The sequence below is a fragment of the Ahaetulla prasina genome, chromosome 1 (assembly GCF_028640845.1).
Source record: "Ahaetulla prasina isolate Xishuangbanna chromosome 1, ASM2864084v1, whole genome shotgun sequence".
Taxonomy (NCBI): domain Eukaryota; kingdom Metazoa; phylum Chordata; class Lepidosauria; order Squamata; family Colubridae; genus Ahaetulla; species Ahaetulla prasina.
In genome coordinates, this window is record NC_080539.1 from 181,589,536 (window position 1) to 181,611,748 (window position 22,213).

The following is a 22,213-nucleotide window of genomic DNA, read 5'->3' on the forward strand; positions in this document are numbered from 1 at the left end:
CCCGCATGCGCTTCGCATGCATGTGCACCCTCCTGTGTGCACCCCCCCCACATGCACGCCAGAGGTGGTATTCAGCACGGTCTGACCAGTTCTGTAGAACTGGTAGCAGAAATTTTGAGTAGTTCGGAGAACTGGTAAATACCACCTCTGACTGGCCCCGCCCGAATCTATTCTCTGCCTCCCGAGTCCCAGCTGATTGGGAAGAAATGGGGATTTTACAGTATCCTTCCCCTGCTACACTCACCAAACCATGCCGTGCCCACCAAGCCACACCCACAGAACCGGTAATAAAAAAATTTGAATCCCACCACTGATGCACGCGCACCCCCATGCATATGCGTCTGGCCCCCTGCATGCACACCACTCCCCACGCATGTTCATGCAGCCCCTCCCCCTGTGTGCCCGCCCCCCCCCCGTGCATGCACAGCAGAGATCCAAAGACCAGTTGGCCGGGCAGGAGGCACACGCACATGTGTGGCAGAGCTGAACTGTGGCGATGGCTCGCATGCCCGCAGAAACGGCACTGCGTGCCACTCTGGCACATGTGCCGCAGGTTCACCATCATGGATCTAGTTGAAACCAAATGCCACAAGAAATTATATAATTGATGCAATCTAGTGGGAGCAGGTAGAAAAATTAATACTGGACTTCCTTGGAAGAGCTACAAGTGTATTTACTGTACATGAAACTGTTGCCAGAAGTCATATTTTTCTATTTAGATTTTAAATTCAGAAAACTTTAAATCTCCAAGAAAACTAAGAAGTCAAGCAAAGTTTTCATATAAATAAAAAAAATATGAAAATTAGGAGAGCTGTGGCACCATTTACGTAGAACTAAGTTGTACTCAGCTCAGTACAACTTATTCTTCATAGCAATGTTCACAAATATTGATGAGGATTTTTAATATTGTGTTCTGTTAACCAAACAATAGTGGCTCCATGTTACTAAATTTAAAAAATCAACAATGTGATCTATAGTTGTCATGGTGTCCATGGCGGTTCTCATGGTACCCCTCCCCCACATTAAGTTAAAATAAAATAATAAGGCTATGCACACTTTGAAAATAAATTGGAATTACTTTGGACATCATACATGCCCTGTACCTCACTAAAACAACTGCTTGGTTTTTAAGTTCCCGCATGAACATTTTCTGCATTGAAAATTGAACAACCAGCAGGCAAAAGTTCTATTTATTTGCGTCAACTGGCCTTGTATGTGATATCAGTGCCTATTCCGCTTGAAGACCACAATCCAACTTTGCAAGTGAACAAGTTATTAAGGGATTTTAAAGACCCCATAACTCAGGGATGTGACAGATACAGCTGCAGCTCCACATGGATTTGGTTCATTAGCTTGAGAGACATTGGATGCTGGTACAGGAGCATTGGTGGGGGCGGGAGTGCTGGCAACGTCCTGCTGATATGGCGTGTGATCTTGGCATGTTGCAGAAGGAGAGTCAACGGAGATTACTTGTAAGATAAACGTTTCAGGATTTTGAGCAGGAGCTTTTCCACTTCGTTGACACTGTTCATTTTGCACCAATTGCGCTGCCACTTGTACGGTTGTATCAGTCAATTTTTTTTTCTGCTGGTCAGCTGCACGTCTCATAACTTCTTCTATAGAGAGAGAAAATAACATCTTGAAATAATCGCCATTCTACGGCCAGCAATATTTGTAAAAGCACCTAGAATGTGTTGTGATTTTCACTGCAGATGCATTTTTGATTTTAAAAAACTATGATTCCCAAGTGCTATGAAAATGATATATAGATGCTCACATGACATAGTCTCATTGGTTTTTTTTCCCCACACATTTTTGTTTCACATTTTTTCTCAGTTTACATGTGCTAATCAGAGCTTCTCCGTAAAGTAACAGTTTCTGATTATATGCATCTTTCTAATAGATTTCCCTCTGTAGAAATTCTAGTATTTTATGAAAAAGTCATAGAATTTTTGGAAGATGGCAGCACCTTTTTGACACTGCTTCATCTTGGAAACAAGAAGCATTGCTTCTAGTTATTACTGGATTTTCTAGGAATGCCATATGCTAGGCCTGAAGGTTGAAAAAAAAAGTATCCTGGACGGAAGCATAGCAAGTCACTTCCATGGCATTGACAAGAAAAAGGCATGTATATAAAGATCTTCCACATGTCCTGCTCTCCTGGCATAAGGATGGTCCTCCAATGGTTTCTCAAGGAGGGGCACACCCATGGTGCTGTCTTCAACCCACCTCCAGGTCACCATGAAGGCAACTTCCACCTGTAGTTTCTTGCTCTGCATCAAAAGTAGCACTTTGTGATGTATGCCAGCACAAACAGTGCTTTGTAGACTGCCAACTTCAGTTCATTTAATCACAGGCAGATATGCTCCACTTGGCTCCTGGGTGTTTTGACTGGAGGGCACCCATTTTTACCTGTTTTGTACTAAGCGGCTGGGCTTTTTACCCCCTTCTGAAAGCCCCTCTTCCTCCTCCTTTGTTTACTGGTGGACCCATAAAAGGCTAGGTTTTCTTTTTGTTTTATGAAATGGTGTGTGCGTTTTAAACAGATGAAACTGCGAAAATATCCACCGATTTTTTTTAAATAAAGGAATCTGCCAATTAGACTCAGAGGCTAATGATAACTGCCACCAGGACAGAGGCCCTGGCTAGCTTCATGGCTAAGTAAAAAAAAAATTGGAATCTGCAATTTTTTTTTAACTTGTCTTGATTTCCAGCTAGTTTCAGTAAAGACACAAACAATTTAAAACTGCCATGCAAAATAGGCTATAATCCCCCCAAACTGGGCTTAACTGGGGGAGATATCCACCTTTCTAATGCATTAAAGAATACTATTTTAGTATTCTGAAATACTATCTAGTGTCTGTACTCAGTCTAGGAACTCTAAAGTGACCTATCAGTAGACATGCTTCCCTTTTCATGACTTGCACATTGGTTCTAGTTCTTGCTGTTTGCATTTTCACATTTGCCCATTTCAAAGGCAAAAGTAACAAAACTGATGCCTTACTGCATGGGTGTCAAACTCATGCAGTCACATTGTTGTCACGTGATGTATCATGAATTTTTTCCCCTTTGCTAAACCAGGGATGGGCGTGGCCAGCATGTGACACAAGTTTACAGTAACTTTTTCAGTGCTTTACCATTTGGGAAACAAATCCTAAAATAATTAGATGTGTGGTTTTCTCACTATTTCTCATTTTTGCAGTTGAAATCTGATTGTCCTACTTAAGATTTTTTAAAGTTCATACACAAAGTATATATTTATTGTGATAGTTCCTGATTTCTGGTTTTTGTATGTACTTTTTACTTGCTAATACATTTCACAAACAATTATCCCAGTTTCCCCAGGTATTATCCATGAAGCAGCAGATTACCATTCCACAGTGAAAAAATTTCCAGGTCACTTTTGGTTAAATTTGTCCGTAAAAATCCAAGATTAGGTAGTTGCTGGCAATCCATTGGAGTAATATCATCAGGTGGTTTAGTAGTTTTGGGGGGCTCTGGATCATTTGGTACAAATTCCTCAATGATGACATCATCACTTTCATCAGGATGCAAAACCTTTGTTTTGGGAACCATGTTTCTCATCTCTTGCATGCTTTCATCTATATTCTGACATGTTGCTTTCCTCCAAGAACTTTCTTTATCTGCTATTTCCTCTAGAAAATAATGCATAGAAAGGAATATTCAATTAAGTCATTTTCTATGAAAAGTAATAGTGTCTCATATTAGAAAAAAAAAGGAAGGTCAATTTTTGATTTTAAAAAAATTGTAAGCTTATATTTATAAAATGTATTAGGACAATTTTACAAAGGAATTTTAAAGTAATCCAGCAAAAAGGTACTAATGTATTAGCAATATGCAGACAGCTAGATGTTAAGTTATAACAGCTATTATACTGATCAAGATTAAAATATGCATGTATGTCCAGAGATGATTCATGCTTAAAATCTACATTTTATTAGAATTTAGAAAGCTATAATTAGAATAAGCCACTTCATTTTCTTATACTGATCCCCATTAATGAAACACTAGCTGAGCACATAATCTCAATTAACTGACCTAATCAAGACATGAAAATATAGCATATCTGGAATTCAGTGATGGAATGTTTAAAAAGATTAATTCTCTGTTGGAAGTTACAGATGGTAGACAAAAATTTCCGCATCACCTCAAATTTACAGGTGAACATTCAGCAACAGAAAATTGCATAATTATTAATAAAAATTATTTAATTTGATGGAGCAAGATAGGATATGTCAAATGTGGTAATTCATGTATGGAACGGTTCTGACAGCAGGGAAAAGATGCAAAGAGAATTGCATCTGGAATTGAATTGGAAGAGATTTGAAGTGGAAGTTTCAACTGGATTCATCATGAAGCAATAGGCATCTACTACTAACAGGGTATGGGAGAAACGTCCCATGCCCTGTTAACAGAAATTTCTATTGAATTTCTAATGCTTGGAAGACACAAGCACTTGGAGTTTGTTTGAATTTTGCAGGTATATCTTTACATATTTTTTAAAACAAATATTGCAGAAGTAAAATTCTGCATTTATTATAGAATTATGTATTTTCATTTGCATCATATAGGTTTGCTGCTTTGTAAATCTATTTCATCTATAGCTTTCTAGAACTATGGGTAAAAAAACCCTATGGTTATGGATAAACAAGAGTTCCCCCCCACTTTACCTGAATTCATAATGAACTCCATTTATAGATAATCAAAGACACCTTGATACATTTTGCATGGCAAAAAGAATGATTCTACAAAGTCAACAATTGTGGTACAAGAGAGCTTTTCATACCATATGATTCCGTAACATCCATGACCTCAGTCTCCTGCTGCGGTTGTGATAATTCTGATGAGTTTGCATTGTAAATTATGAAGCTGACCTCCATTGGTTCAAATGCTTTGCTGATACAAAGTTGACAACGGCAAGTTGAGGGATTTTGTGCTGCAGTACAGTAATCCTTTGGGCTAGAAAGCTGGGGTTTTTCCTTTGTTGTTTTCTGTTTTCCTTGCTGTCCTTTTGCTTTAACTGTAACTTGCTTTTTAGCCTTGTTGCTTTCCTTATCTAGCGGTTCTCCTAGAAAGTGGAATGTTCAAATAGCGTTAAAAAGTTAAAAAAAGCCTAAGCTTATAGGAAGAAAGACTATTAATATAATCTATTATGCAGCACTTGTGAAGTTTCCTGGAGTGCAATTTTTTTCATTGGATTTGTTCTTACAATTTCCCTATCTTGGTTGTACATTTTTCTCATGTTAGTGTCTTTTTGTATATGCAGAAAACCAAGAGATAGCACAGGGCTCCCATTTAGAAAGCAGAAATAGGATGTAGGTATAGACATAAGAATGGACAACATTTTTAGACTGTTCAGTTTGTCACTATAATACCACCAATTGTTTAACTTCCCCAGTCTCCTTTCTGGAAAATTTCATGTCAGGCATAGGATTACTGTAGAATTTCTGAAGTGAAAAAGATGACACCAAGAATTCTTTAAGCATTTTGATCCTGGCAACATGCTACTTTTGGGTGGCTCTTTTTCCTTGGCTGCATCTCTTGTATGGGACCTTGCATTATTTTTTGTTCTTTTTTTGGAAAAGACCCATTTCCAGATGAAGCCTTTCTTTCCTTCTAGAATCTTCCTTGATAATGCTTATTAACTATTCTTACTTCTTGGGTTTGAGGTGTTTTTTCCTGATATATGATATGGTATATTCCAGGGGAACTTTTAATATAATGGTTTGAGTAATCACAAAGGTGTAAGAAGAATTTGCTCTTTTTATTTTCCCTGTCAGTTTGGTTTTTTATCAGAACCCTTATTTTGGAGCTACATATTTTAGACTTCCATAGCAATTTTTCCACCTGAATATATATTAAATTTGAACATTCACCTTCTATGTCCTAGGCATCAATTGAGACTTTGACCAGGGCCACTTTCTCTCTCTCCATAATCAATTCTTTGTCGGTGGAATAATTTGGGGTATTTAAAAGGTTACCTATGTTTATTTTGATCATTTTTTTAAAGAAAACATTTTGCTTATGTTATGACTCATGACTGACACTCGTAGAAAAATTTCCTCATTTAATTTTCACAACTCTTGTTTTATTGATAGAGAAACCTTTCCTTTCTCTACTTCTTATACTAAAGTGAGCCAAGGAGTCTACTATAAGCATTTTCTCTCACATTTTTTTTGTTTTGTTTTCTTGGGCTAAGATGTTGTTTTGCTAACTCTTTCATTATACTTTGTCCAAGGTAATCTCTGTGCTCCTCTGCACCAAGTTAGAGCATACTCCACCAAGGCATCCTCAAGAGATCCAATGATTTCAACCAAATGGCATATGCAGAGTCAGAACAGAACAGAGACGGAAGGGACCTTGGAGGTTTTCTAGTCCAGCCCCCTGCTCGAGCAGGAGACCTATAGCATTCTGGACAAATGGCTGTCCAATCAAACTGAATCAAACTTTTGCAATGCAAGTTCTGCTTCTTTCATGTGTCACAAGAATGGGATTTGTGACAACAGTACGCTGCCTCCATCTCTCTCACCTCTCTCACCCCTGCATACAGTTTATTTTTCTTCCGATATTGTATCACGCTTACTTAGTGTTCATCTACTCTCAGGAAGTTTATGGCTCAGCAGTAAAGAATTAAATTTGTATTTGCTTGGCTTTCTGTTTTGAATTGGTTGGTACACCTTTAACAATTGATTTCTGCTTTGAGAATCTGATCATTACAGCTCTACCCACAATATTTACTGTCTGACCTTTGCAGTTATTGGGCAACATATTACTCCCCCAAATTATTAAGAAAATGAAGGAGGAATTTTGCATTCAAGAAAGAAGGAAGGAGAAGAAAATATCCATTTTTGTAGAGTCATGAATCTTCAGGGGAGGTTGTTCCTCATTTTATAAACCACAGTATGGAGAGGCAGCATAAAATTTTATTGGCACTGCCTTCATCTCAAATTATCTCAATTTTTTTTAAAAAAATATATAAAAATTTTTTTATATGAATATCTGCATTAAGATCAAACACAAGTATGTCAGTATATGTTATCCATACCTTTATTAACAGCTTCTTTATTATCCTTCCATTTGTTTCTATTTGCTTCAATATTGTGCAGAATTTGGTCCCTAAAACCGGGTAGGTTTAAATCCTGTTTTTCTAGGCAAATCCCATAATCTTTAGGTAGACCATTTCCACTGGGATTTACTTCATTATTCTCCATGGATTGTCCTTTCCTAGGAAGGCAGTCACACAAGAAGGCAAGCAGGAAGCAGGGAATTGTTAACATGATTGTTTTAATCATATAATTCTATTTTGTCACTGGAGTAATATGGATTGTATTTAAATGCAAATCACATTTTAAAGTGAACCTGGAATAGGAAATTAACAGAGGAGACAGTAGGTTTGTGGTTAATACACGTAGTTCTCGACTGTGCCCGCTGGGTTTCCGTGCATTCCATCAGCCGAGGGCTCAAGGTAGGGGTGGGGGGGTGGCGGTTGTGATTAAAGAAAGTCTAGAGCCGAGGGAGTCCACTGTGCCTCAGATAGCTGGTTGTGAATCCCTCCTTGTGAAGTGGGGCCATGGGGGATTTCAACTTGCCATCAGCCGGCTTGTCGTCAACGGTAGCTCAGGAGTTCCTGGCTTCCATGACGGCCATGGACCTGATTCAAGTAAATGATGGCCCTACACACATGGGGGGAGGCACACTAGATCTGATTTTCATCTCTGGACAGTGGATTAATGATCTGGAATTAGGAGATTTAGTGACTGAACCAGTGTCATGGTCAGATCATTTTCTCCTTCGCCTGGACTTTCAGACCGCCGCTCACCACCGCAGGGAGACGGAGCCAGTATGTTGGTTCCATCCCAGGCGCCTGATGGACCCTGAGAGGTTCCAGACGGAGCTTGGGCCGTTCCCTGAGGATCTTGCCCACGGCACGACTGAAGAACTAGTTGCGGCCTGGGAGCGGGCCGTGGCTGGGGCTTTGGACCGTGTCGTGCCTTTGCGGCCTCTGACCCGGCGTAGATCTCAATTGGCTCCTTGGTTTTCTGAGGAGCTGAGAGAGATAAAACGCCGGAGAAGACGCCTGGAGAGTACCTGGAGGTCTAGCCGTTCCGAGGCTGATCGGCTGATAGTGAGATCTTTTACTAAGACCTACCTAGTGGCAACGAGGGAGGCGAAACGTTCTTACGTTTCCACCCTCATTGCATCGGCAGATAACCGCCCGGCCGCCCTCTTCCGGGTGAATCGTTCCCTCCTTCATCAGGAGGGACGGGATGACCCCCTACAGGGATGTGCTGAGGAGTTTAATGGTTATCTATACGATAAAATCATTCAGCTTCGGGATAGTTTAGACCAAAATTGCGATGATCCAGGTGGGATGGCAGAGGCACATCTTGTTGAGGTTGTTTGGGATGAGTTTGAGACTGTGGCTCTCGAGGACGTGGACAGGTTACTGGGGAGGCTGCATGCGACCACATGTTTACTGGACCGTGTCCTTCCTGGCTGGTGCTGGCTACTCAGGAAGTGACACGAGGCTGGCTCCGGGGAATTATAAATGCTTCGTTGTTGGAAGGGGTTTTCCCCGCTGCCTTGAAGGAGGCGGTGGTGAGACCCCTCCTCAAGAAGCCTTCCCTGGACCCAGCTATTTTGGGAAATTATCGTCCAGTCTCCAACCTTTGCTTTGTGGCGAAGGTTGTAGAGAGTGTGGTTGCATGTCAGCTTCCCCGGTACCTGGATGAAGCCGTCTATCTAGACCCGTTCCAGTCCGGCTTCCGGTCCGGTCACAGTACGGAGACAGCTTTGGTCGCGTTGGTGGATGACCTCTGGAGGGCCAGAGATAGGGGTTGTTCCTCTGCCCTGGTCCTATTAGATCTCTCAGCGGCTTTTGATACCATTGACCATGGTATCTTGCTGCACCGGTTGGAGGGATTGGGAGTGGGGGGCACCGTTTATCGGTGGTTCTCCTCCTATCTCTCCGACCGGTCGCAGACGGTGTTGACAGAGGGGCAGAGGTCGACCACGAGGCGCCTTACTTGTGGGGTGCCTCAGGGGTCGATTCTCTCGCCCCTACTGTTCAACATCTACATGAAGCCGCTGGGTGAGGTCATCAGTGGTTTTGGGGTGAGTTATCATCTGTACGCTGATGATACTCAGCTGTACTTTTCCACCCCGGACCACCCCAACGAAGCTGTCGAAGTGCTGTCCCGGTGTCTGGAAGCCGTACGGGTCTGGATGGGGAGAAACAGACTCAAGCTCAATCCCTCCAAGACGGAGTGGCTGTGGATGCCGGCACCCCGGTACAGTCAGCTGCAGCCGCAGCTGGCTGTGGGGGGCGAGTTATTGGCCCCAACGGAGAGGGTGCACAATTTGGGTGTCCTCTTGGATGGGCGGCTGTCGTTTGACGATCATTTGGTGGCCGTCTCCATGAGGGCCTTCCACCAAGTACGCTTGGTGCGCCAGTTGCGCCCCTTCCTTGACCGGGATGCCTTATGCACGGTCACTCATGCCCTTGTCACTTCCCGCCTGGACTATTGCAATGCTCTCTACATGGGGCTGCCCTTGAGGTGCACCCGGAGGCTGCAGCTAGTCCAGAATGCAGCTGCGCGGGTAATAGTGGGAGCAACTCGTTGCTCCCATGTAACACCACTCCTGCGCAGTTTGCACTGGCTTCCTGTAGTCTTTCGGGTGCGCTTCAAGATTCTGGTTACCACCTTTAAAGCGCTCCATGGCTTAGGACCCGGGTACTTACGGGACCGCCTGCTGTTACCTTTTGCCTCCCACCGACCCGTACGCTCACACAGAGAGGGCCTTCTCAGGGTGCCGTCCGCCAAGCAATGTCGGTTGGCGGCCCCCAGGGGAAGGGCCTTCTCTGTTGGAGCTCCTACGCTTTGGAATGAACTTCCCCCTGGTTTACATCAAGTGCCTGATCTTCGGACTTTTCGCCGTGAGCTGAAAACGCACCTATTTATTCAAGCGGGACTGGATTAAAATTTTTATTGGGGTTATTTATATTTTAAGATTTTAAACTGTTTTAAATTTTCGGCCACAATATAATATGTTTTCTTTTAATTTCTTTTAACCTGTATATGCTGTATTTTTACTTGGCTGTACACCGCCCTGAGTCCTTCGGGAGAACGGCGGTATAAAAATCGAAATAAATAAATAAATAAATAAACAACCACAATTGATCCTAAACTTTCCATTGCCAAGCAAGCCAGTTGTTAAGTGAATTTTGTCCGATTTTCTTGCCATAGTTGTTCAGTGAATCACTGCAGTTAGTTAAGTTAGCAATATGGTTGATAAGTGAATCTGGCTTCCCCATTGGCTTTATTTGTCAAGCCACAAAAGGTGATCACATGACCCAGGATACTGCATCCATCACAAATATACTGTATGCCCATTGCCAAGTTTTGAGCATGTGAAGACAAGGATGCTGCAACAGACAGAAGTGTGGAAAATGGTCATAAGTCACTTTTTTCATTGTAACTTTGAACAGTCATCAAATGAATGGTTGTAAGTTAAGGACTACTTGTAATAACCAGGATAGTTCCACAATTAGAAATTATTTTAGTGAGTCACTCTCTCTCAGTCCAACAGGAGGAGAGGGAAACATTATGTATATTTGCTGCCTTGAGTTACTTATAAAATAATAAAGCTAGGGTAAAAATCTAATAAATAGCAATAGCACTTAGACTTATATACTGCTTCACAGTGCTTTACAGCCCTCTCTAAGCAGTTTACAGAGTCAGCATATTGCCCCCAACAATCTGGGTCCTCATTTTACCAAGCTTGGAAGAATGGAAGGCTGAGTCAGCCTTGAGCTGGTGAGAATTGAACTGCCAAACTGCTGGCAGCTGGCAGTCAGCAGAAGTAGCCTACAGTATTGCATTCTAGCCACTACACCACCACAGCTCTATATAATACTGTTAAGGAGGACCTTATAATAACATTTAGTACTGTAGTTCATTTATGCTATGCTCTTAATAAATACCTTTCAGGCAGGGGTGAAATGTACTTACCTTTCCTACCGGCTCACTGATATGCACGCGCCACGCGCACCATCATTTGTGTATGCACAAAGCCTTCTGCGCATGCACAGATGGTCAAAACCAGGATGTGATGATGTCCTAGTTTGGGGGGTTGAAACCTCCGGCTGCTGGCGCTACCAACTTTCTGAACTACCCGCCGGCGGCGCTACTGGCTCGCATGAGCTGGATAGAGCTGGCAGCATTTTACCCCTGCTTTTAGGGGAGATGAAAACCACAAAAATCAAAGGTCCCTGTTTTGCACCTGAGCTGAATTTCTTTACCGTTTTACATGGATGGATCTTTTTCACCAGTATGTTTATAACTACTCCATTCTATTTCCTCTTATAGCTATCACTTGCTTTTTTGCAATCAGGCAACATGCTACAATGTTGAGCATGCCCACTCCCACTTAGGCTGCTTTGAGGCTCTCCAATTTCCTGAGGTTAAGATGGATTGCTGACTGTATGTTTCTCTTGCATGTGGGGCTACTATTTTCCTTCAGAACTGAAGATATTTTCTTCTGAAGTTCAATGTTCCATTCCACCCAGTACAAAAACAGTCACTTGGGAAGTAAAAGTGGAAAATCAAAAGATTATTAAAATGTTGATCTTAATCTGTAATCACAAGGGCAAAGTAAAAGTTAAAAGGATTATCTTAATCATAGCAAAGGCAATCCTTTATTAAGCAATATGTGAATTTTTTATTTAATTTCATTTTGAGTTGATTAGTAGAAAACAATACTTAGCTGTGCTAAAGTTCTGTAATAGGGGACTTTCTGAATCAAGAAATTAAAGGAATTTAATGCCTCTCTATAAGATGCAACATGGAAATTTGGGACAGATAGTTGTCTCAAGTTTACCAGTTCTTCTATATCTCTAGGAAAGAATATGTTTCTTTGAAAAACATTCAAAATAATTAATTTCAGTTTACATAGTGTTGTTTATATTTCTGCATAAACCATTTAATAAATATTTACAGCAACATGGACTTGAAAATTCTGCTTTTCAGATAAGCAATTTCTTTGGGAGCGTTATATTATTCCACTGTACAGCTCCTAAAGCAGAATATTCATTTTTAAAAAGAAAAAAAAAGATAAAGCTACAAAACTCCCAAAACAAAGCAAGCATCACATCTTACATGTGAAGCAAGCACTGAAATAATTATAGGAAAAGCAATGAACAATGCTAGTATAAATAATGTGACCTAGAGATCTGATTATGAAATACATCCTATTCAAATGTGCAAATTATATGAAAAAAAATTGAACAAATCTGTAAACTAGTCCTCTGCTCTATCCTTACATTAACATTCCACCCTACCACATTCTTCTAGTCTCCATGAGAAAGTCTGAACATAACTGTATAGATCAGTGGTGGGATTCAGCCAGTTCGTACCACTTCGGGAGAACCGGTTGTTAACTTTCTGAGCAGTTTGGCAAACTGGTTGTTGGAAGAAATCATTAGGGCAGAGAACCGATTGTTAAATCACTTGAATTCCACCACTGGTATAGATGTGGGAGCAAATGTGAGGGCTGTTCTTCTTCAGACTGTTGCATCTAATTTGTGGTAACTGGAGAGAATAAGTGCTGGAATACATGAGACAGAATACATGACACAAAGATTAGGGAATACTATATAATCTTATATATGCTCACTGGCTTCAAAGAACAGGCACGAACCTCTTCTATTGTTATTTCTCAATTCAACAACAAATAGATAATATGTGTTTTATGCATACAGTATGTTACAGAAGTATTATGAGATTCAACTAATTACTGCCAGGGACTCGACCAGAAATGTCTCACCGAGACGGACAGGGAAAAGGAGCTCCACTGAGCTCTGCGAATTCCCGGGCCGACAAACCACCGTTTGAGGGATCTTCGGACCAGAGCTGTCCTGTAGGGATGGTGAAGAAGGAGAGGCACCTCAAACTGGCAAGTTCCTCGGAGGTCAGAGGAAAGCTCTTCAACTCAGCGGCAGGAGCGATGGCTATGGCAGCCATCATTAAGCTGGGGCAATCGGACCAAGTTTTTGAGCAAGGGCGGTGATTTGGACAGAATATTGAAGCCGGGTGAGTGAATACCAACTCACAAGAAAATATTTTAATTTGAAATTTGCAAATAAATAAATAAATAAATAAATGGTGGTGGAATAGCAGCTAAATTAAGAAGGATTGTAAACACAGCAAAATAAAAGAAATGGAAGCATTTACCCAAAGACCCAAAAGAAATTTGGCTTCTAAAATTGAAGCGGAGACCGCTCGAAAAGAAAGAAAAAATAAGGAAACTCTTAAATAAAGCTGGAAAATTTGGAGGCTTTTAAAACTTGTTGCAGAATATAAAAAAGGGAAGGCAAAAAAGAAATCGGGGGATTTAAAACTATAACGTGGTGAAATTTCTCTGATTTTCTTCTTCCTCTATGAGTTGGAACCAAGTAAATTGGGTCACGGATTTTAAATGGGACTAATTGGAACAACTAAAAAGTTAAAGCAAAACAAAGCGCAGCTCTAAGTAAAAGAAATAAAATGGAAACTTTTGTTAATTGTTGATTAGAATTGTGGACTGGAAAGAGACACCCTCAGGCAGAAGAGAAAACTACATTGACTAACATTTGTTGTGGAAAATTCCTCTACTGGAGTGATACGGTTGGTGAGAACCAAAAGGGAGAATTTTGTCAGCAAGCTGTTTGACTTTGATAAAAATAAGAACTTCAACCCCAAAAATAAAGAAAGGCCCAGGGAATAATTGAAATGATGAAAAAGATGCATATGCCGTTTAAGCAAGAAATAAAAGAAATAATTACAAGACCTTATGGAAAGCAGGATTCAGAAGAATTAAGAGTTGCACCAGAACTGATAGCAAACAAGAAACCATGAAGCAAGAGAAGGCGTTGGAAGACAAAGAAAAAATATTGAGGATGAATTATTAAATGATTGTGAAATGTTAAATCAGTTTAAGGGGAGAGGTGAAGGGATCTTTAGAGAAGGGGAAAATAAAAAGGGAAATAGTACAAAGAAGTTGAAGAGAGTAAAGGGGAAAATATTGAAAACAAGAAGGGTAAAAAAAATAATAAAGAGGGGAAGAAGAGACAAGGAAAGAAAGAAGGGAAAGGAAAAAATACAAAGGGATCAATGGAGAAAAACAAAAAATGGGGGAAACGAAGAAAAGGAGAGTGGATAGAAATACAGGACAAGCAAAGAGAGTAAAGAATTTTAAGAAGAAAAAAGAAAAAAGAGGAGAAAGAGAAAAAAGGGGAAAATAAAAAAGATTCCTTAAAATGAGAAAAATGTTTAAAAGTTATTATGGATGTATTAATAATAATACAGAAGTTAATATGAAGAAAAATAGAGTTTTTGCTTGTCTTTCATTTTCTTTCTAGGATTATGGTTAACAATTTATAAATTGTCATTGAAATGTAAAGATATGATTGATGCTGATGCTAAGTAGAAGATAGAAAAGAATGAAATTAGTAAATGGGAATATAAGGGTTTAACATAAATGGGAATAGAAAAAAGGGGGGGAAAGAGGGAAAATTTGATAAAAGACTAAAATTGGGGGTGGAGGGTAAGATTAGATTTTTAACAGAAATGCAAATAGGGAAACAAAAATGAAGGAAAATATATTGATGGAAAAGACCTAATTGGATTTGAACATGTACCTGGCTGATACTTTGTCCAAAAAGGTACATTGTATGCTGTTGTTTGTGTGTAAAAAATAAAAAACTTTTGAACAAAAACTACTGCCATTACTAAGCAAACACAGTATTACTGTATGAGATACTACTATTATCTTATAATGTAAACTTAACGCGGAAGCCACTTTTGCATGGATTGCAAAAGAATACAAAAAATAGATATACCGCTGAAAGTAAACTCTTATTTAGTTTCTTCCAAAACCTATGGTGGAAAAGCAACAACACCATCCCCTCCACCCACATCTATAACAATATCTTCCCTTAATGCCATTGGAAAAACTGGCACAGAATACTGCAAATAGTCCTTGACTTACAATAGTTATTTAGTGACCATTCAAAGTCACAATGGCACTGAAAAAAGTGTCTTATGACCGTTTTCACACTTATGCAGCATCCCCCATGGTCACATGATCAAAATCCAGACCCTTGGTAAGTGGTTTATATTTATTTTTATTATTTAAATTTTTTATTATTTATTTAAATTTTTATACCGCCCTTCTCCCGAAGGACTCAGGGCGGTTTACAGCCAAGTAAAAAATACACCATGATACAATATGAATACAATTAAAATACAATTTAAAAAACTTATTAAATTGGCCAAAATTAAAAATTTAGAATAAAAACCCATAAAAACCCATAAATTTAAAACTAACCCAGTCCAGCGCAGATAAATAAGTGAGTTTTGAGCTCGCAATAATAGTTGCAGTGTCCCAGAGTCATTTGATAGCTTTTGCGACCTTCTGACAAGCAGTCAATGGGGAATCCAGATTTACTTTAAGTTAAGTTGCTAACTTAACAAATGCAATGACTCACTTAACAACCGTGGTTAGAAAAGTCGTAAAATGGGGGCAAACCCGCTTAACAAATGTTTCAACATGCATTTTGGGCTCAATTGGGGTTGTCACTTGCGGACTGCCTGTATAATATCCCTTACAGTGTGTCACCATTGTTTCAAAAGTTGCTAAGTGATGGAGTTAAAATGTTAACTTCTCCAGTTTTGAAACTGCCCCAGATCTGTGCATTTCTTCAGTCTCTTTTTGTCCCCTGTCAACTTTTCTAGAAACTCACAAATATATTAAAACTAACTGGAAAAGAATATTTGGAAGAGTAGAAAGAAAATGTATTTGCATGTTCCCAGGGCTGGAAACAATGAATGGCAAGAAGAGTGCTATCTTGCTCTTTCCCTTTCCTATAAAGTGTTTGGAACATGACATTATAATTTCTAGTTTGGTAAAGTTATTTCAAGAAATTTCTTAAAGGAGAACTGAAACAGAATTTTGGAATCAAAGGTAACTGAAATAAGCAAGGATGTCCACACCTATCTTTTTCACATAGAGAATTAGCAGCTTCAGATGTAACAGGAGTAGATGGTTTTTCCACAGTTTCAAGTAGAAGAACAAATGCTGGTTTTACTATAATATCAATAAAACCTAAAGAAAGAAACAAAGAAAAAATTTAAACACAATGACTAGTTTAAAACTGAACAAATAAGCTTTACCCAGGTTCAGTTGAGTGTGGTCAATGGCCAAAAGTCTGATAAAATGCTCTTTAATGGTCACTTGTAGCTCCTTAGTAAAAACCTCAGTAAAACTATTACTTCTACACTCTAAACCTGTTAGCCTTATGAGGTAGACCAGACAGGAAGCACAACCAAGTGACCTAATTATATATTATTGTAAGGTTACATTAACAGAATCTTGCAAGTCCGAGAGTACTTCTCTTCCCCCATTCCTTTTACAGAGCCAAAACTAGGGTCTCTTTATTTACATTATTGCTGTGGGTTCAGCTGACTTTTATTGGGTTGTTTCACTTTGCCCTGTCTCCCAAGGTCATTCCCAAATACCATTACAGCTTTGCGGGCTAGGATTTAGGACAGTTGTACTTTTAATACATATGGAGGACGCCATGTTTGGGAAGGCTGTGCCTGATAAAAAGCAGGTCATTAATTTCTAATATGCATAGCGTTATTACAGGGTTCTTAATTTATTTGTATCCCACCTTTATTAGTTTACAAATAACTCAAGGCAGTGAATATATCCAATAGATCTTCCTCCTCCTATGAGGTGGTTTGCAGCTGAGAAGAGTGGCTGGCCTAAAGTCACCCAGGTGGCTTTCATGGCTAAGGCAGGACTTGAACTCGTAATGTTCCGCTTTCTAGCCTGGTGGGGTTTTCTGCAGAAAAATGTTGCTTGGATATATTGTGTGTAGAAGGATTGCTTTTAATCTTTGATCTCTCTCCAAAAAGTAGATGGAAGAAAAATTTCTTTCTTCTGAAAGGCACCAGCCTCCTAAATCATTGTTTCCAGCTTAATGTTATACATAAATTATATTAATGTGATTCAACAAAGCATCAGTAAAACAAAGCGTAACTCTCTGGTGCTCTCTGAGCTTGGTTGTTTCCTTGAAGATGTTTCATTACTCTCAAAACCGTAGAAATGGTGGTAGACTTTAGGAAAAACCCTTCCATACTTCCACCTCTCACAATACTTGACAACACAGTATCAACAGTAGAAACCTTCAAATTTCTGGGTTCTATCATATCGCAAAATCTCAAATGGACAGCTAACATCAAAAACATCATTAAAAAAGGACAACAAAGAATGTTCTTTCTGCGCCAACTCAGTAAGCTCAAACTGCCCAAGGAGCTGCTGATCCAATTCTACAGAGGAATTATTGAGTCTGTCATTTGCACCTCTATAACTGTCTGGTTCGGTTCTGCAACCCTACAAGAAAAACACAGACTTCAGAGGATAATTAGAACTGCAGAAAAAATAATTGCTACCAACCTGCCTTCCATTGAGGACCTGTATACTGCACGAATCAAGAAGAGGGCTAAGAAAATATTTGCAGATCCCTTGCATCCTGGACATAAACTGTTTCAACTCCTACCCTCAAAACGACGCTATAGAGCACTGCACACCAGAACAACTAGACACAAGAACAGTTTTTTCCCGAAGGCCATCACTCTGCTAAACAAATAATTCCCTCAACACTGTCAGACTATTTACTGAATCTGCACTACTATTAATCGTTTCATAGTTCCCATCACCAATCTCTTTCCACTTATGACTGTATGACTATAACTTGTTGCTGGCAATCCTTATGATTTATATTGATATATTGATCATCAATTGTGTTGTAAATGTTGTACCTTGATGAATGTATCTTTTCTTTTATGTACACTGAGAGCATATGCACCAAGACAAATTCCTTGTGTGTCCAATCACACTTGGCCAATAAAAAATTCTATTCTATTCTATTCTATTCTATTCTATACTAGATAACATCATCATGTTACCTAGTTTGGATAATGAAACATCTTCAAGAAAACAACCAAGCTCAGAGAGCACCAAAGGCCCCTCATTTCAGCCCTTGAGCTACAAATATTCTCCTTTATTGAAACCATGGCTTCATGTGATGTATGAACTCAGCCAATGCGATGATGCATTTCTTTATCTAAGTAAAAGGGAAGCAGTCTTTGTTCTGATGGTTGTTTTGCTACACTTAAAAGAATTACCCCAATGCAGTGGTGAAATTCAAATTTTTTTACTACCAGTTCTGTGGGTGTGGTTTGGTAGGATTGGCTTGGTGGGTGTGGCAGGGGAAGGAAACTGCAAAATCCCGATTCTCTCCCCATTCCTGGGGGAAGGATATTGCAAAATCTCCATTCCCAGCCCACTCTGGGACCAACTAGAGGTGGTATTTGCCAGTCTCCAAACTACTTAAAATTTCTGCTACCGGTTCTCCAGAACCTATCAGAACCTGCTGGATTTTACCTCTGCCCCAATGTGACTGACGAGGGAAAAGTTTTCCCTAGAAGAGGAAAATATGACATTGTAATTTAATGAATTTATAATTGCAACCTGACTTGTTACCAAGACCCCTCTCTGCATCCTAGTCGTTAACATAAGCTTAACTTAAAGGATGGTCATTATTTGGAGGATGGTTAGGAAGAAGAGTCAACAATGTCAGAAGTAAAAAGGGGACAAAGATTGCCTCCCCCCTTTTAAATGAGCTTCACCTATTTGGGATTCTGCAATATTGGTTGTCTTGCGATCACAGAGCGAAGAAATTGGAAGTCCCATTTCAGCCTCTTTGTCTCCCTAGCATTGGAGGAAGAAATTCACAGAAGTATGAGCTATTCTGAACAAGTGATGCTTTACTGTATTATGAAAACAGTTAAAAACAGTATATTGAAAATGCTCTTTCTAAAACAGAGGAAGAAAGATACATACTTTTTAGCAAAAATACCAAGAACCACACAAGGTATCAGAATATTTTATCCTGCAATTTCTTTCCATCAGTGAAATTGACACTGTAAATATCCCTCCCCCTGCCTTTTTTTTCATATGCTCCATAACAAAGTTGGAAGGCAGGGATGAAGAAGAGACCAAAAAGTCCCCTTAAAAACATTTAAGAAGTTGTAGACAGGTACTAAATTTGCATTCTTTATGCTCTGAATCGGCCTTTTGCCTTTGAATCCGAATTGTTGCACAGACCTATAATATATGCTTAAACTTTAAATACAGTACCTGTTCAAAAAATTCTTCCAGTAATGCTTCTGACCATCGATGGTGCAGTTCCCAAGGTTTTGCTGGATGGCTGATGTCAGCTACGTGTACCAGAAAAGACATGATTTTATCCTTGTTTGTCCTGTCAAATTAAGATCATTCTGATCACCAGTCAAAAAAAGCATCCACTTTTTTTTAGCCAGAAAAAAAACTTTAGAACTCTTAACCCAGAGGTCTGAGGACCCAGATTGTTGGGGGGGCAATAAGTTGACTTTGTAAATATATACAAATAGAATGAGACTATTGCCCTATACATTGTAAGCCGCCCTGAGTCTTCGGAGAAGGGCGGGGTATAAATGTAAACAAAAAAAAAAAACAAACCCTCTCCATGCCCCCCTCCTGCTCCCTATTCAGAGTGAGGACACCTTCTCTTTCCAATACAACTAACCTGTCAGCTAGCTGGAAACACTGCAGAATATGTTTCATGACTTTCATCTGCTGGAAATGATGTGACATATCTGTAGATAAAACTATATTAATAACCATGCGACGCAACTCCCTGAAAGCAGACAGAGGAACATTTTATTCTAGGTGTTGTCAAAATAAGAATGTCCAAATATTACCAAGCCTATCTTCTACTTGGGAAAAACAATTTGCAGGCACTTGCTGCCAAGTATGGCTTCGGAGTTTTAATCTATTTCTATCGGTATAAGGCTTATACTATAAGCCCTTCATTGGATGCCTTCACTACTTGTTCTAATTGTTCTGCTTCTGTGAGGTTAGCATGGAAAGAAGTCCCTGGGCCAGGGGTGAAATGCTCCCGGATTGGACCGGATCACGTGAACTGGTAGCGATTGTGGCCGATGGTTCAGTGATCCGGTAGTGATGGTGGAGCAAAGCTCCACCCACCCACCTGGGTGTCATTACTTCCTGATTTTAACCAGGAAGTAATGTGTTTTTTTACCTTCTGTGCATGTGCAGAAGGTTTTGTGCATGCGCAGAAGGTCTGCATGCACATGTGATGTGCATGTGGTGCGTGCACTTCCGGACCGGTAAGGAAGGTAAGTAGATTTCACCCCAGCCCTGGGCCATCTCCAAATGTGAACATTAACTTCCACATTTGGACTTCTGAGAAACATTTCAAATAGTCATCACATCCCCAGCTTGAAAAAAGCAGGGAAACAACTTTAGGGTAAATTCAAAGAGTTATTGAAAATCATTGGTATTTTACACTGTAGCAACTTACACGATTTGACTACAGGTAGTGCTCAATTTACAAGCTTAAAATTTCTGTTGCTAAGTGAGACAGTTGTTAAATGAATTTTGCCCCATTTTACAACCTTTCTTGCCACAGCTGTTCAGTCAATCACTGCAGTTAGTTAAGTTAGCAATATGGTTGTTAAGTGAATCTGGCTTTCCCATTGACTTTCCTTGTCAGAAAAAGGGGATCCCATCACGCCAGGACACTGCCACTGTCATAAATTTGAGTCAGTTCCAAGCGTCTGAATTTTGATCACATGACCACAGGGATTCTGCAATGGTTGAAAGGGTGAAATGGTCATAAGTCACTTTTTTCAGTGTCATTGTGACTTCAAACATTCACAAAATGAACTATTGTAAGTCAAGGACTACCTGTACTTCACTTTTTTCCAAGTGGTTCCCTAAGAAACAAGGATATGGCCTTCTAAAAATGGGTAGAAAAATAGCTCTTCCCTAAGGCCTTCAGAAATTAAGGGTTACTAATGCTGCCATATCAAATAGCAAATTATTTTAACTATTAATCTTAGCATTTAAACTGTGCATTAGGTGATGGATCTTATGATGTAATCGGTTTTCTGATTTACTCTGAAAGTTGTAAATCCAAAAACAACATAAAATAAGTAAATAAAATGGTAAAATGGTAAAACATGAAAGTGAATCCATAACTATTAGCCCACATTTGCTTGGCCATCTGCCTAATGTAAAGGCTTTGGCTGTCATATATAACCAGAAGACATATGTGGAAGTTTTAATATAGTCCCTTAAAGACATTTCTGAAAGCAAAAGAAACTGGCAATTAATACTGTATATTTTGAAACAGCTTAGCTACATATCAATATATAGCCTCACCTCCACTCATCTTTGGTTAAGTTGCCTAAGATATTTGTATCTCTGTCTTGCAACAGGCGGAAAGCAGCACTCACGTGATGGTTTTCAAGAACTGATCTATCATTATACAAAAGAGCAGCTTTTGACCTAGTGTAGAAGTCCAAAGAATGTTTCTGTTAAATTGATGGAAGAAGATAGATAGATAGATAGATAGATAGATAGATAGATAGATAGATAGATAGATAGATAGATAGGGAGGGAGGGAGAGAGAGAGAGAGAGAGAGATGGATGTTTGATAGATAAGAGATACCCTTTATGTTTACTTTTTAGAATAATAGTTTCATAAATATCTGAATAGAGGTTATTTAGCAGCAGCTTTATGGCTGGCTGAGAGAGAACTACGTTCCTTGGTCCCCTTGCATCTCCACAGCATTTTAAGAGAGATTAAAGCATGGAGTCTTGCAAGCAAATAAAATAGATTATATTGTATTTTCATCATAACAGAATTATTAGTGGAAACCACAAACATTTGAGAAACATATTGTCAGCCAGCAGTCTGTCAACAGTGAAGTTCATTGTCATGAAATAGAAGGAGTAGTGGAATGAGCGAATGAACAACTACAACTACTGTTAATGGGAAATAAATCAAACATTAAATCACATTAGCTCCTACACTTCTATGGTTGGATGATATCAACTATAGGAACCGAGGAGTGAAAGTTTCATCTCAAGCTCTGAGTCATCATACACCTACCTGTTTGTTAGTCCTTATCTCAGAAGGAATAATAAGAGGAAGACACAGGCAGGGACTTGCTAAACTTAAGTATGTGTACTGCGTATCAGCCATAATTCATTAAACCACTCAATCTTTCCATTTTGG

The 22,213-nt window shown here is 39.5% G+C and overlaps 1 protein-coding gene across 1 annotated transcript in view; it reads right to left on the reverse strand.

The window, feature by feature from the left end:
* Positions 1 to 1,275: 1,275 nt before the first annotated feature.
* Positions 1,276 to 22,213, reverse strand: part of LOC131197715 (dual specificity calcium/calmodulin-dependent 3',5'-cyclic nucleotide phosphodiesterase 1A-like) — a 35,650-nt gene continuing 14,712 nt past the window's right edge. The window contains exons 7-15 of the mRNA XM_058182146.1: positions 21,355 to 21,480; positions 19,694 to 19,804; positions 19,267 to 19,387; positions 18,756 to 18,837; positions 16,053 to 16,164; positions 7,067 to 7,245; positions 4,808 to 5,089; positions 3,372 to 3,656; positions 1,276 to 1,616 (exon numbers count right to left, since the gene is read on the reverse strand). Coding sequence (XP_058038129.1) covers positions 1,276 to 1,616; positions 3,372 to 3,656; positions 4,808 to 5,089; positions 7,067 to 7,245; positions 16,053 to 16,164; positions 18,756 to 18,837; positions 19,267 to 19,387; positions 19,694 to 19,804; positions 21,355 to 21,480 — 1,639 coding nt within the window. The remainder of the gene's footprint in view (positions 1,617 to 3,371; positions 3,657 to 4,807; positions 5,090 to 7,066; positions 7,246 to 16,052; positions 16,165 to 18,755; positions 18,838 to 19,266; positions 19,388 to 19,693; positions 19,805 to 21,354; positions 21,481 to 22,213) is intronic.